Below are 16,783 nucleotides of genomic sequence, written 5' to 3'. Positions count from 1 at the left end.
CTTTATGTGACACACCCAGTTGAGTTCATAGAGCTCTCCACTAATTAACTGATGAATCAGGTGTTAATATATAGAAGATAGAACACATGCAGCATAAACTTTTGTATGAAGGGGAGGGCGTACCCCCCCCCCAGCAAGAGAAAGACCATGTCCACATCATTTTTTTTTTTTTCATTTGTGTTTGGAGCTATCACTAAAGCAGCATAGACTTAATACCAGCCAGAAACAGGAAAATGCTATGCAGAGATAAGTTTTATTCCAGAACCTGAAGAGGAGAACTAAATAAATACACAACTGTAACGGTTGCTACTCTGGCTGGCTGCCGATGGGTAATTGGTCAGGGGTAATTCAGCCTGCTAGAGGGGGTATGTAAGACAACGCTTGAGGGGCCCCAACAGGCTGTCTGACACAGAGCCCGAGCCAATGAGGATGTTTTGGGAGGAAGGGTCTCTATGTATGGCAATAAGAACTGCTTTGTTTCCCAGCACATAGTGACAGTCTCCATTAAGGTCAGCTACAATTTCCATATCAGTGATTTATCTATAGTTTTTTAACAGAAGGACAGTCATCTGGAGAAAAGGTTCAACCAGTCCAGGGCTGGCACTGAAGGAATTACTTTTATGATTGTGTGTGCTTTTGTGCTACAGTATATTTGCTTCTATTCTTTACCTTTGGCAAACTAAACATACATACAAATGCTTTAATAAAGATTTGAAAGGGATACGTCACCTCAAAATGAAATTTCTGTCATTATTAACTCACCCTCATGTTGCTCAAACCATTATGTTGTTACTTTTTCTTTGGAATGCAAAGTAGAAATGTTTGAATATACATTAAGCAGCTCTTGCCACAACAATGATTAATCGTGACCAGGGGATGACAAGCTCCAACAAGGACAAAAAACAAGTAAAAAGTAATGCTATAGAAGTACCTTAAAAGTAAAAGTACCTTAAAATAGTCCATACAACTCATGCACTATACTTCAAGTCTTCTAAAGTTATACTATAGAAAGTCAAATGAGTTTTGCAATGACTTGATAGCGAGTAAATTATTTCAGAATTTTCATTTTTGGTGGCAACATAGACATTGTATACACATGTTTGTTACCTAATACTTTTATCTGTACCACCCAGAACCCTTGACATTCTCCATGCCTACATCTGATGCCCTTCTCTCTCACCCTCAACCTCTCTCTCTTGTAGCTTTGAGCCCATTGGTCATCATAATAAGTCCAAATGTATTTTTAGCCCAAAATCCTTTCATAGGGGTGGGCACTGGGAGTTCGAAAATAGATATGCACAGACCCCTACAACAGAAAACAAAACTTGGATGAATCTCCACTACAAACCCTTCTGACAGTGACATACAGGCCAGAGGTATGAATTTCACATTAAAAAAAGGTAAGTGTTTCTAGTGTGTTCTAAAATGATAAGCAGTCTGCAAGTTCTTTAAGAGACAGTTAGAGGTATCACAAGGATGTTTGCTATCTCATCAGATGTTAGTTTCTGGATTTAAAGTAATTTAACAAGTGGGATGATGGAAATAGTGGCTGAGAAGTTTTCTTTGCATCAACCTCAAACTGATCAACAACCAATCACAACAGGTAACAACAACGAAGGCATCCAAGCAGAAGAATCTGCAATTCTCACAGGAACCACAGACTCAAACAATGGCACAAAGAAACACGACTTTGACTTCAAAGTCAAAAACAATGGGGAGAAATACGAGATTCAAAATGCATCTGGAAGCCAAATAGTGCAGACCAGAGGGAGCGCTGAGAACACCAGCACAGCCAAGAGTGACCAAGGAGGATCACAGTTAGTGGAGCAAAATCAGACAAAGCTCTTAACCACTGTACCATTACAAGATGATGTTGTTTCACATAAGTTATTGTTGGGGAATTATGAAGGGAAGTTTTGCGAGGAGCAACGGCCGACCACAAAGAGGCAACTGTCCGTGGAGAGTGCAGCAAAATCTGTAAGTGTAAGGAAGAGGAGTACTGTGATAAAGAGCCAAGAAGAGATGGTGAAACCCCGCTCAGTTGCCAGCCCTGGCACACAGCCTGGGAGACCTTATCTACCTGGAGTCTGCTCCTCTAAAAGGAAACCCAGGAAACTCCTGTTCTCCAGCTCTGAGATTTTCAACAAAGTAGACAAATACTGTATCAAGAAAGGAAAGGAGGTAAAACACAAAACCCACACAAAAACATGTCTTTTTTTTTTCTTCTTATTAACCATACATTTATGCATAAATACAGTATGTGTATTTCAGTTGAGGGAACTGGAAGTATTCTCTGCTCAAAATATTGCTTGTGCAGTCACTGAGGGGGCCAGAAATGATCTGGAGAAACTCAGGGCCATATGGATCTGGCTATGCCATAATATTGGTAATTTTACTTGCACATTTAGACGTTCATGCATGAACTTAAATCACAATTGTGAATATACTGTACCTCCTGACATAAGTTGTCTTAACATCATCACTGCTGAGGTGTTACTTGGCTAGCTTCACTCACAATCACATTGCTAAAAGAGTGACTATGAATAGCTTATATGCTGGTGGCATGACTTGTTCTTTTAATTATGCACTCTGGTAGAAAACATATACAATGCTTGTGTGGCTATGCTTGGAATGGGATATTAAATTACTTTTTCACTTTTTTCAAAAAATTGGCAGTATACAGCATGCAACTATGAACATTTCAAACAGGATATTACATTGTCACATGACCTCATCATGTTGCATGTGTGTACCATCAAGTGATCATTTTAGAAATAAATACAATTCAGTAATGAAAACTCTCGGAATAAGGTGTTTCAATGGATATGATGAGTTGGTAGGTTTGGTAGATCTGCTACTCTGCTGCTGTAGAGCAAATACGAAAACGTGCTGCTGCTAGAACACCAACATGATGAGTTGATCATGTAAGACATGTTGCTGCACAATTAAACATCCATAATACATGTGGCATCAAGTATGTAGGGCATGCTGCTGCTGCACAATGAGACATAGATTACATACAATTCTTGAGAAGCAGATCTAGTAGAGAGTTTCAGAGAGAACAGAGTCTCTCATAAGACGCTGCATTGAAACTGTCTTACTTGCAAACAACTGAGGCAATTTAAATGTGAAACAAAGAAAGAGAACACAAGCTGATTGGCTAAAAGACTAACAGATGTTCAAGGGAAAGATCAGCTTGTGCCATGTAGTTTCATGTTTGAAAACACAACACATATACATCAAATCAATATTTAACATTTAACCCTACCCTTAAATAATATAATATAATTTAAATAAATGTCTGAATTAAACACTCTGGAAACTTTTGTCAATATCGAGTGCAAATGTGGAAAAACATGATGTAACTTAGCTTCTCCGATTAGTTTATTAGAAAGGCTTTGCAACAAAATAGGGGCAAGAACCTGTTCAATACAAAACCAGGGAGGGGCTCTTTCAGGAGGAAGCAACCAATGAGCCAAATGTATGAGACTGAAAGCATAATAATAAAACAAAATAGAGGCGGACATCAACAGGGAGAGATTGTAGCAGGTAGTTGAATTTTGGAATACAATTCATTTTAATAACATTAACCTTCCCAATCAAAGATAAATGTAATGAAGCCAACCTGCCCACATCGCTCGAAAACATTTTTATTAAGGGGTCAAAATTACCTCTAACTAAATCAGGCATATTTGCTGGGAATAAAATGCCCAAATACTTAATGTCCTGTTTGGGCCACTGGAAGGTGCCTGGCTGGAAAGCCGATACTGGGCAGTACGCTGTCAGAGCCAAAGCTTCGGATTTAGACCAATTGACCCTAGAAATGGAGTTAATAATCCTATGGAGGCAATTCAGAGATCTAGTAGGGTCGGAGACGAATAATAAAATATTATCAGCGTAAAGCAAAAGCTTATGCACCACACCTCCTGCCATCACCCCTGAAAAATCATCTTCCCTTCTTATCATGGCTGCTAATGATTCCAGGGCAAGACAAAACAGTAATGGGGAAAGAAGGCAACCCTGAAATTAATAAAATGTTTTGTACCATTGCTACAGAGTGTCTATAAAGTAACTTAATCCATCCAATAAAGTATTCCCGAACCCATATATTTCCAAAATCTTAAAAAGATAATCCCATTCTACCATATTAAATGCCTTTTTGGCGTCAGGTGAGATGGGATTCTGATCATTCGCCACTGACCACATAATATTGATAAAACACCTAATGTTATCAAAAGAGCTGCGGCCCCGAATAAACACCATCTGATCTGTATGTATATGAGATGTCATAACTTTACTTAATTGGTTAGCCCACATTTCTTTAAATATTTTAATGTCTAGCTGGATTAGGGAAATTGGACGATAACTTTTTTAAGAATCAGACTGATCTGGGCTTGTGTCATGGTTGGTGGAAGCTTTCCATTCTTTAATGATTCCATATAAACTTCTAGCAAAAGTGGAGTCAGTTCAGTAGCATAAGATCTAAAAAACTGGCAAAGCCATCTGGCCCGGAGCCTTCCCTGTAGGCAAGGCCTTAATTACCTCACCAAGGTCCTCCAAGGTTATCTCAGAAACAAGAAATGTTTTTTGCTTAGTCATCAGTTTAGGGAGATCGAATGGTTCCACAAAGTTTCCAATATCTTCATCAGTAGATTAAGACATGAAACTGTAGTGATCGAGATAGAATTCTTTAAAAGCATTATTAATATCAATGGCAAATGGCAAAAATTTCACCACCAGCAGATTTAACTCAGAGAATGGTAGAAAATGACTCTTTATATATCTAGCCAAAAGCTTCCCTGTCACCCGACTAAAAAAAGCCTTGCCCAGAATATCCAAAACTGCACCTTCTGTGACAAAATTGCATTATATCTGTATTTCAATCGGGTCATTTCTCTGAGGCCATCAGATGACATTCGGTGCTTCAGCTCTCCAACTTATTTCACATTTTTAATAAAATTTTGAATAAAAAATTGGCAGTGTGATAAAATAATGATAGTTTATTTTAAATTTTGTGTAAATATTTTAACTTTTGGCAGTCTGATTAATGACACAAATTACAGACATTAAAAATCATTGCTGTTCATTCATCACACTGGAAATAGAAGGTCAAGTGGAGCGCATTGTATTGTGATATACAGTATTCTATACAGTATGGCGTAATAGGGTTAAAATGGGAAAGAAGGATGTGGGAACTGGCTGAACATTCAAAGTAATATTTTAATTAGAATTCAAACAAAAAGACACAAACATAAACACACACAATATAACTGCATTTATCCCTCTCCTCGGCTGATTAGCCCGTTTGCCCTCATCATGTATGGATACTCTGTACAATATATATATATACTATATACTGCAAAAATATTAAATGTAGTATGCTATTTCGAACATAGCCTTTGTGTTTGTGTGTGTCTATATAGAGTATGATTTGGAGGGATACCTTGGTCTTTCTCAGAAGATTTGCTCTCCTGATGAGGTTATCAGGAAGGGAAAGGGTGTTTGTAGTGCATACTCTTGCCTCTGTGTGGAAATGTGCAGGTAACAAGTTGCCACAAATTTAAACATAACACACACACACAAACAGCATGCCTGTAGTATGCACCTCTGAACTCTATCTTTCTCTAGGGAGGTGGGCATTGAGTGTGTGGAGGTGAGTGGGTACAGCAAAGGTGTTGGATACCAGGCTGGGCTCAGTTTAGCCAAGAAGCATTCCGATCATGCATGGAATGCCGTCTTCATTGGGGGACAGTGGTGGCTGCTTGATGCGTGCTGGGGAGCTGGCACTGTCAACATGGAAACCCAAACATTTATGAAGAGGTCAGGCCTCTGAGAGTGTCAGTTATTGCGCAGTATCAAATACACCTACTATATACATAGACAAATACACAGTTAGTAATATTTACATACATTTGTGTATTTGTACATGCTGTTACTTGTAATGAATCCTAGTCGTCAGTTTTTGAGATTTCACACTTCATTTTCAAATTTCAAATTTAAAAAAATATATATTTATGATGATTGATTTGATGAATACAACGCAGTATCTGTTTTAATAACTACTTTTCTATCTGTGTAAATGTTTCAATGTAAATCCACTTTGTCTTCAGTCTTCTGAAACATACTACAAATAATAATAATATTAAATATAAAATATGTCCCTCAGACTCTGAAAGTAAAGAGTGTGTGAATTACTCATCGACTATAAAAAGCCCATGAATATTTAATGATGCAAACACTGTTTAGTTTATGGTTTATTTTCTGTTGCTAAACAACTGGTTGTAGCATTCTTGCATTATTTCACACTATATTCCTTTGGCTCTGCATTTCAGGGCTAGTGCTATAAATGCAGGGTAAAATGTTGCTTAACTCGCTTTAAAATTACAAGTGTGAAACGTTGCTTAACCCAGTGTTACAAGTGGCCTTAACCCAGAGTTAAATGTGTAATAGCCCAACAGTGAATCTCAATCTAAAGACAAAAAGATTTATTATAAATGTCGGTTTGTTTCAGGTATGATGACTTTTATTTCCTGACTGAGCCTAGTGAGTTTATAAACTCACATTTTCCGGATGATCAGACCTGGCAACTACTTACCACACCCATCTCCATGGAAGAATTTGAAAAGAGACCCTTGAAGACCTCAGCGTTTTATCAGTTTGGGTTGACCCTCACACAACCCACACAGTACAATACAACCACAGGTGCACACACATATTCACACACATCGCATATGATATAAACAGAACTACAGACATACAGAATAGAATAAATTCACTTTCACAAAATGGAAGATTAGGCAAGTGCACACAATATTTTTCACACTTTAATGGGATAATATGTGCCTGCTAGCATCAGCTCGTGTTGAGCAGCTCTGAGAAAATATAGATTAGACAGTTTGCTGCAGAGATTAGACAGGCTCATGGGAAGAAAGGAGAGACATAGTGTAACTTAAACTTCCTGAATACCGCTATAGCCTGCACTGCAGCAAATGCAAGCACGCATATAAAGTGAAAACAGAAAGAAAGAAAATGTCTTGACATGGCTTCTGCTGGTACCCTTTAGGTAGTGAATGGCCAAGTGAACACTGCAGCTAAATGGCACTTGTCTTTTGAGTGCTTAATTATGTTCTGTAGACATTGAGTTATTTTGGTAATTTACAGTAGTAGCAACTGCATCTGAATTCACAAATTCCAGAAAAATCAGGTAGTAACAATCACATTTATGTAAATCGGCATAGTTCTTACGGAACTGAACTGAACACAGTTCATATTATGTTACGTTATTACAGTTATGTTAATACAATGACACCACTTTTGGACACTGACAGCTCTAGCAAATCACAGAAAAAGAGGTATGTGTCTTGATTCATCCACAACTGTTGATAATGTGTCTCTCCATCATAGTTTCTCCCACCAGCCCTGCGGCCATATTATGGTCCAGGGAGAGCTGGTTTAAAAGTAGCAGCTTAAACAAAGCTTGGCCAAAAACCAGGTCAATAAACAAACAAAAAAAAAGCATAAACAAAACCGGCACCTCTGTCAACAGCTTAGTGAAACTTGCTGGATGCGAATACAGCTTTTCTTTCATCAAAACTAGCTAGTACCACACAGTTTAAGCATCCATGTTTCTTGTTAACACCCCCAAGACACCAAAATGTTGCCATGATTATAACTGTCAACTATTGCAATCTTGGAAAAAACTCCTTTAATCTGTATATTATATAATATATTGTGAGAATATTGTGAAAAGATTAACATTAATATTGTGAGAACTTTAATATAACTGTATATAGAATATGAAAATCCACAAAAGGAAGAAGATTATTTTCCTATTTGACACCTAAACTTTGCAATAGTGTTCCTAGCATTGTTCGGGACTCGGACACAATAATTTATGAGATTCACTACCATATTTAAAGTTCTACTCCTAAAGAAATTAATCATAATTTTGAAACACATGGATAAAATCATGACCACTCACATGATGTAACGCAAGTAGGAGGAGGCAGATGAGGAGTGAGGATCTAAACGTGGGTTTATTAATCAACAGTGAAAACAAAGAACAAAACACAATCGTCCAAGGAGTGAGGGGGGGCAGGCAGACCAAGGAGAGCACACTGGGCAACCAGACAGTCCAAGGGGGCACGAGGGGCAACCAGACAGTCCACGGGGGCACAAGGGGCAGACAGGTAGTCCATGATGGCACAAGGGGCAGACAGGCAGTCCAAGGAGGCACAGAGGGCAGGCAGGCATTCCAAGGAAGCCACAAGACAGGGACTGTGTCAGGTGGCCTGGGAGCTGGCTAACAGAGCAAGGACAGGCTCAGGAGGCCTGGGGGCTGGCCACAGGACAGGTTCGGGAGGTCTGGGAGTCGGCCTCAGGACCACAGCTATGGGGAACTCCGAGGGCGGAGCCGTGGTAGGCGGAGCCATGGAGGTTTGTGGTGGCGGAGCCATGGGTGGCTCAGGAGGCGGAACCGTAGAGGGCTCTGGAGACGGAGCCGTGGGAGGCTCAGGAGGCGGAGCCGTGGGAGGCTCAGGAGGCAGAGCTGAGGGAGGCTCAGGAGGCGGAGCCATGGGAGGCTCTGGAGGCAGAGCCCTGGAAGGCTCTGGAGGCGGAGCCCTGGAAGGCTCTGGGATCGAAGTCGTGGAAGGCTCAAGGGGCGGAGCCGAGGAAGGCTAGAGAGGCGGAGCCCTGGGAGGCTCGGGAGGCGGAGCCCTGGAAGGCTCGGAAGGCAGAGCCCTGGAAGGCTCGGGATGCGCTGGCTCTGGGACGGTCGAGGCTATAGGCGCTGGCTCTGGGACGGTCGAGGCTACAGGCGCTGGCACACTGACATTCAAGGCTACAGGCACTGGCTTACTGACGTTCGAGGCTACAGGCACTGGCTTACTGACGTTCGAGGCTACAGGCACTGGCCCACTGACGTTCGCAGGCGTGAACTGGGGAGCGGAGGCTTTTCCTCTCCTCCTCCTCCTCCGGGCGGACGAAGCTGGCAGCGCCGGCTCGTTGATCAAGGCAGGCGTGGGGGTTGGCTCGCTGGCAGGCGGGGCAGGCGTGAAGGGACGAGCCATGGATGACTGGAGGGTCACCAATGTGGGAGGAGAGGCAGGGTCCTCCTCGACGATGCCCACAGTGAACGGCGAGTCGCAGGCCAGCAGAGTCTCCTCCATAAATTCGCGGAGCGTCCAGCTGCGCGTCGCCGGTGGCAACCACTCCTTGAGCGAACTGTTCAGGTTGGCCCGGAAGAAAACCACCAGGGAGGAGTCTGGGAAGTCCACGACACTCGCTAGCTCGAGGAAATCGCAGATGTGGTCCTCCACAGGACGGTCCTCTTGCATTAAGCTGAGCAGACGACAGTTGGCTCATGACACCGCTAGATCCATATCTTGGTCGATCGTTCTGTAACGCAAGTAGGAGGAGGCAGACGAGGAGTGAGGATCTAAACGCGGGTTTATTAATCAACAGTGAAAACAAGACAAACAGGAACAAAGGAAACATCCACGATGGGAAAACTGAAACTAAAACATGAAAACATCAGGGGTACATGAGCTGGGTGAACAAGACAAGGCTGGCAAGACAACTACTTCCAAACATAAGCAAAACATCAACTAGCAGACATCTACAAACAAGCATGAGCAAACAACGATCGACAAGGGAATGGTGGAGCAGCGGGGTTTAAATACACAGACATGATGATGACAAAACGACAATCAGGTGAGCACAATGAAACGGGGCAGGCAGTGATGAGAGCCGGGGATCATGGGAGTTGGAGTCCGTGACGGCGACACGAGAAACAAGGGGCAGACAACCAGGGATCATAACACATGAGATGAAGACTCCAGTCATAATAGTAACTTTATAAAAGCTGTTTTACTGTATTCTACATGGTAAGGGTTCCCTCATGGGGGCTGCCATGTTAGTGTCACATGACCAGCCAACCACATGACCAGTCGCTTAATCTCAGTAACTACTCTGTTATTGGACACTTTCACTTAGGGCTGTGACGATATAATCATACTGTATATACTGTATATACTTGCAATGTTTAATATTTTATTGATAATTCAGATCCCTCATCAATATTTGTATTAATCTATTTCTGTATTCATATTATGCCAACAGTCCAATAATACACAAAGCAGGTCATCTAAATAAATTCAAACTCTGGAACAGCATTTATCAGTGCGGTAAGAAATGCTTCTATAAAGTACCAGAGAGACTGAAATTTAACTTGCATTAATCACGCTTTCTCTTACGGACATGCTGTTTCTCTCTCATGCGTTAGGCGCAGTTTCAATCTCAATTAAATTATGATACTGTCATGTATTATATATATATATATATATATATATATATATATATATATATATATATATATATTAAATTGTGACAAATGTATTACGATTTTATTGTAAGATAAACAGCCCTCTTTTCACTCATGTATGAAATTAATCATGGCTGATTGGTGTAGAGAATGAAGGAGAATCATGGACTCATTGATTCTGAATGCAATGCACACATTCTTGCGAAGGGTCATAAAACCCCCACTCATGTGACTCGCCCCACACCCCCCTCCTTAGATGATAAAGGAGTGTGAAAAGTTGAGAGACACACACGTTTCTTTCATTTAAAACCCAGAAGGGCTTATTTTGAAGGAAATATGTTTTATCCCCATATGCTTGTGTATTTTTGTTGTTAGATCAAACTAGTTAAAATTGTAAGTTGTGTTAGTTAAACTCTGATGGCTTAAATAAAGAGCCTAAGTATCTATATTCACCTTTTAAGTGCACCAAATACACGCTTCTTGGTATCAAATTAAACCTTACGACTTGTCCTAGCTGAATATAAATATAAGGTTACATTAAAATTGTATTCTGCTATGTGTTACCATCTTTTGAGTGATTCAACCCAAAATCCTGACCTGGTCGTAAATCATGCAAATGACTAGCCGTGACAAGACAAAGGGAACCATCTCGCGCCCAAAACGGAGGAGTCCCATTGGGCCATTCCTCCCAAAGGAGGTGTGACCTCCCTACCTTAAAAGTCAGCATCCGGCATTGAATCGCTCTCTTACTCTCACTCTTACTCTCTTGTCCTGTGTCCTCTGATCTCTCTCCAAGCTCTCTTGCTTTTTCTTTGTGTTACTTTCGTCAGACATGTCTTTTATTTTATTTGGCGTTTATCTCAGTCTTTTATTTGTCTTCGGACAAAGCTCAACACTTTACGTTTCTAGAGCAATCCGATACCCTCCGGGTGAAAGGACTCTCTCTCAGCAACAACAACCGTTCCTCCTAAGATGCTTTGAACTCCCTGCGAGCGACCCACGCTCGGGGAAACACCAAGAGAAATCCTCCATCTCACGGACGCCACGAGGACACGATAAACACGCAGTCTTGTTCAGCGACACAAAGGTCCATTGTGCAAGTATTATTTCATCTAAAGTCCAATGCGTTAAAGTGTGTAACTCCTTGATGGCTCTGAAGGTTTAACTGTTGTAACAAGTTTGCTCCCTGTAATCTCTTTATTTTTCCTTACTGTTTTCACTTTGTTTTATGTTTATTCTATGTTAAATGTTTGTTTGTTAAGTGTAGTGATATATCCTAGTTCCTTGTATTAAACCCAATTATACGCTTGATTGTCTGTGTTTGTTGGTCATAAAACAAAGCCTCTTCAATGTGCAATCTAAAGCTACGAGCTGATATTATCAAAGTAAGTTAACGTGCTTTGATGATTAAGCTTATAACTAAGAATAAACCATTCTGGAGAATTGATCAAGAGTATTTAGCAAAGCGGTTCGCTGGACGAACTGGTTAGTTGCGATACGGGTCAATTCCCTTAAGGTGTTCTGAAAATTTATAAAGCCTGTCTGCATATGATGTATCTTCCTAATTGATTATAATTCGTTGTGTTTAATTATCTATATATATTGGAAGCGGACTATATAAGCCCTTTTTGGGGCAATTTGGTATGTATTGTTATCTAGTTCAAACCGTGTGATTAATCATTGATTACGATCATTAAAATTAATTGTACATTCCCCAAACCTGAACCTAGATACCCTACATTGGGAATATGAAACAACTACAATGTATCGGTAACCACAAACTATTGCGTTTGAATGATTCTGCATCCATGCCACAAGGTGTCAGTGTAAGTCCAAGATGACATGCATTAAAAAATACTGAGTGCATCTTTAAATGCGTGTGTCACTCCCAAAATTTTGCAATGTGTATGCATGGTACAATATCACTAACATTTTGTAAATATATCACAATTTGTTCTTCGCAGATAACGGGGAGGCACTTGTGTCCATGAGCTCCTCCAGACCATTGACCTTTTCATACGAAATGAGGCAGCGGGATCCTCAGACAGGAGCTCCAAAGCAGGAGGAGCTCGACAGCTCCTGTGGTGTCCTGTCAGTGACACGTCATGGGATGAAGCTGCGATTACTCCCCCTGGAACCTGGAGCCTACGAGATTAAGCTATTTGCCCAGCAAGAGAGTGAACCTGGTGCTCTGCGGTGGGTTTGTTCACTGGAGCTGGAGTGTACGGGCATACAGCAGAGGCAGCACCTGCCTGATAACCCCTACCTTAGCTGGGGCTTAGTAGCCGGGACATCGGCACTAGGCATCAAGAGCTGCAGTGTCCGAGGAGAAGAAGCTTTGGAAGTGGGTGATGGTGGAGAGTGCAAGGTGATCCTACACACATCACAACCTCTGATGATGGTGTGTGAGCTCATTCATCATGAGCTTAGCACTGCTGTGGCCAGGCGCTGCCTTGCATTGCAAATAGCAGCAGACCAGCTGGTGTGCAATGTGATGTGCCCATACAAAGGATTTTACCGTCTTTCTATGTTCGCTCGGGATTACGTCAGTGAAGGTGGAACTTTTCAAAATGTCGGGAACTATTTGCTGCATTGTCAGACCCAAGTGTTAAATCCCAATGCACTGTATCCCGCTGACCTTGGCCTGTGGTGTGGTCCTGGGATGCGTACTCAAGAAGCTGGACTATCCCACTTTAGCCATACAGGGGCGATAGTGAATGCACCACAGGGTCGCTGCAACATCACCTTCCACTGTGACTCACCAGACCTGCAAATACATGCAGCTCTTTATGCAGAGAATCCAGGTGCTGAGCAGCACAGGAAAGGCCATTTTCCTCTATCCCGATATGTACTTCTGACATTTACAGACACTAAGGTAACCGTGAGTGTGTGCACACCTAGTGGCGGAGTCTATCGACTTGGTCTTTATGGACGCAAATCACCTCAACAAGACTATAGACTGCTGTGTGATTACATTATCAGGAATGTGTGTGATAGGCCTGAAGATCCATTCCCTTTTGTGTATTCAGCATGGGGAAGAGGGTGTGTGTTGTTAGAGCCACGTTCAGGTGTGCTGGCTCCGCAAAGCATGGTGAGTTTCCGTGTCCGGGTACCAGGTGCCCAAAGAGTGTGTGTTGTCGGGGAGAAACGAACGGATCTGAAAATGAATAAGAGCAGAGTTTGGGAAGGTGAAGCTCTCACTGGAAACGACACACAACTTAAGCTTGCTGCTGTCACCAAAGAAACCAATGATATGCATGTTCTCATGATATTTGATGTCCTTAACCTGAAGAGTGAATTGTGAATTGACATCTGTGAAGAGGACAATGTCTACATTCACACTGCAGAATGTTGCCCAAATCTTTTTTCTTTTCTTTTTTTTTGTTGACATGTGACACAGATCTTTTGGATGGCAGTGTGAACTTCAAAAATTACAGTTAATCTGATTTTTTCAATCTCGATCTTGCATAATGTAAGTGGAAATGTGTAAAATACATATCTGACTTGAATTCAGTGTGAGCAGTCAGGTTGTAATTAATGCAACTATTTTGACAATCTAACTGTATCATTAGTATTACTCTGCCTGGACAAAAAAAACATCACATACTCTAATATTTAATTGGACCGCTTTTAGCTTTGACTATGACATGCATTTGTTGTGGCATTGTTTAAAAAACCTTATGCTACGCCACAACATTATTTTCCATCCAGAGTTGCATTCATTTTTGCCAGAGATCTTGTATTGATGAGGGGAGAGTCAAACCACTCCGTAAAGGCTTCTCCAGCACACCCCAAAGACTTTCAATGGGTTTAAGGTCAGGACTCTGTGGTGGTCAGTTCATGTGTGAAAATTATTCCTCATGCTCCCTAAACCACTCTTTCACAATTTGAGCCAGATGAATCTTGGTCATCCTGGAATATGCCCATATTGTCAGGGAAGAAAAAATCCTTTGATGGGATAACCTGGTCATTCAGTACATTCAGGTAGTCAGTTGAATTCATTTTATTGTTGTGTAATGTTGCTGAGCATAGACCTGACCTATTTAAGCAACCCCAGATCATAACAGTGCCTCCAGAATGCACAGTATGCATGATGGGTGCATCAATTCATAAGCTTCCCTTAGCAAATTGAAGTATTTTTTTCCGATTAGCCTCAATAACAAGTGGCTTTCTTGTGGCCACACAGCTGTTTAGTCCCAATCCTGTAAGTTATTGTCACATTGCGCATGTTGAAATGCTCTTACTTTCACTATTAAGCATAGCCGTGATTCCTGCTGTTGATTTTTTACGTTGTGACTTCAAGCGTTTTAGTGATATCCTATCATGATCATTCAAGATTTTTTTCTGACCACATTTCTTTCGCGAAGCTGACAGTTCACCACTATCCTTCCAGGTTTTAATAATGTGATGGACGGTTCTTAACCCAGTTCCTTAGTTGCTTTCTTTGATTGATGCAGGCCAATAATTGCCCCTTCTAAAACACAGTAACATGTTTTCCACGACCACGGAATAAGTCTTCTGACATGGTTGTTTAAGAAATGAGAAGCTACAGGCTGTAACATTTAGGGTTAAAAGAAGTCTTGCCAGCTGAAACCTATTAATCACTGTGATAATGAACCAATCATAGGCTCTTAATTATAGGTTTATTTAAATCCAAACTGTGATTTTTTTTTTTTTGTGGCCAGGCTGTGTATATAGGGGCAATATTATGTTTGTTTCAAATATGTATTGATGTACATTATGTCGCAAATATTTTCTATAATGTGCAACTATGCCCGCCCTCTTTTTTCCCCATAAATGTTTCCATAGGGATTTTGTAAAATCCTTCATAAAAGAGTTCTAATCCAGAACCAGACTGTTGTGCTCCATTATCAAGACTTGAGGTCTTGTTTCATATAATAACAAAACATGATATAATGAACATGCCAGAGAAGGGTGTTTAATGTTTGCAAGCCATTTAATTATCCAGTATCTCTTTTCATCTACATTTAAAGTCTCAGAAAATAAAATCTATTTGAGTAGAAATTTGGAACTTGCTCCATGAATGTAACCTAAAGAATGGGTAAACTAGAGCAAGATGTAATAGTGTTGACTCATGTTTTTGAAATGTTTTTGAAAATTTTTTAATTACATTAATCTCAGTGTATGTAAAGTGTGAATTTGACATTTGTGTAGTGGCACAGAGAGCCTATATCATTGCCTGCTCTTAGACACTGAAAGTGTTAGAGACATGATTAAAGTGACTACCAGATTAAAGGGCACTCTGACCTGTATGTGTCTGACAGCAGGGGCAATTATTGTTCATTTTATAAATCAGTCCCCTTGCATGATCAAACGGGCAGAGAGAAAAAAAAACAACTGCCACTTTAAAATACAAAAATGTTGCACTACACATGTACAGTACTACAAATGTACAGTACTTCAAAATACTATGATAGCTTTTAAGACAAATGATTTCGCTCTAGCCTAGAGAGACGGTTTGATATACATACTGCTGACATTTCAACAACGGATTGGCTGGAATTGCACACAACCTGTGTTAAAATCTCTACCATGGCGAGCCATGGGGGACTAGCAGGCCTGTGTAATGTTTACATGATGCAGTCAGAACCAGTGCATCAGAAACGGAACCTTAAACTTGTCCCACTCGGCAGAGAGAAACAGTGGCTGCTATGTGTGCAAAGGGTGGGTAGCATCTCCAAGGAGAGATAAAGTGAGCTTATGTAAGTTGAAAGAAATGTGGGTATTGTATTTGTATCTGTATTGTGTTTTGGACCCATGGTGGAGCCAAATGCATGTTGTATTAATGGCCAAGGATGTGTTGGCATGCATGTGTACAGAAGATGCCTGTGGTGAGTTTATAGACTCTTAGTGGCCAATATTAGAGAATTGTGGGTATGAATTTTGAGGTAGGTTGGGCAGGGACCTAAAGTGAAGGCCAGGAAAAGGAAGTATATGTATGCCTGAATTTGACATGCAAAACAGTATTTTATTACATATTAGAGAAATGCATACTAAATACTTTTTCTAATATTAATTTCCAGGGTTGGGAGGGTTACTTTTGAAATGTATTCCACTACAGATACAAAATTCATTCTGTAAAATGTAATTTGTAATGTATTACTTTATATTATTCAAGGTAAGTAACATTTTCTAAATACTATGGATTACTTCTTCAGCACTGGTAGATTTTTTGACTTGTTTTGACTATAAAAACTCTGCCAGTACAGTAAGACAAAATACACATGTTAAAAATACATTCTCTGAAAAACCAAAATATCTTAGAAAGTGTTGTTTCTAAAACAAGATTAATCAAATGTATATTGTTTTAAAGATTCTTTTGTATATTTTTACAGGAAAACAACAAAAAATATTATCAAGAATATGATTTTTGACCTGATAACAAATAAACTACTAGACTTACTAGAAAAAAGAAATTATGATCCAACTTGAATTTTC

General features: G+C 40.5%; 1 protein-coding gene across 1 annotated transcript; it reads left to right on the top strand.

Annotated features, from left to right (window-relative positions):
* The first annotated feature begins 1,293 nt into the window (after positions 1-1,293).
* ky (kyphoscoliosis peptidase) lies at positions 1,294-16,602 on the top strand. Its single transcript, XM_052151773.1, has 7 exons — positions 1,294-1,400; positions 1,604-2,181; positions 2,272-2,386; positions 5,424-5,541; positions 5,629-5,820; positions 6,512-6,702; positions 12,289-16,602. The coding sequence occupies exons 1-7, from the start codon at positions 1,379-1,381 to the stop codon at positions 13,626-13,628; spliced, it is 2,556 nt and encodes an 851-aa protein (XP_052007733.1). The 5' UTR covers positions 1,294-1,378; the 3' UTR covers positions 13,629-16,602.
* The last annotated feature ends 181 nt before the right edge of the window (positions 16,603-16,783 follow it).

The sequence above is a fragment of the Xyrauchen texanus genome, chromosome 20, assembly GCF_025860055.1.
Source record: "Xyrauchen texanus isolate HMW12.3.18 chromosome 20, RBS_HiC_50CHRs, whole genome shotgun sequence".
NCBI classification, from domain to species: Eukaryota; Metazoa; Chordata; class Actinopteri; order Cypriniformes; family Catostomidae; genus Xyrauchen; species Xyrauchen texanus.
The sequence above is the reverse complement of the archived record's forward strand: the minus strand, read 5'-3'. Positions and strand labels throughout refer to the sequence as shown.

Bases quoted from the DNA above. Each gene is read 5' to 3' on its own strand.
- ky (XM_052151773.1), top strand. From the start codon at position 1,379: ATGAATTTCACATTAAAAAAAG. The intron at 5,542-5,628 runs GTAACAAGTTGC...ATCTTTCTCTAG, and splicing joins CTCTGTGTGGAAATGTGCAG to GGAGGTGGGCATTGAGTGTG. The intron at 5,821-6,511 runs GTCAGGCCTCTG...GGTTTGTTTCAG, and splicing joins ACCCAAACATTTATGAAGAG to GTATGATGACTTTTATTTCC.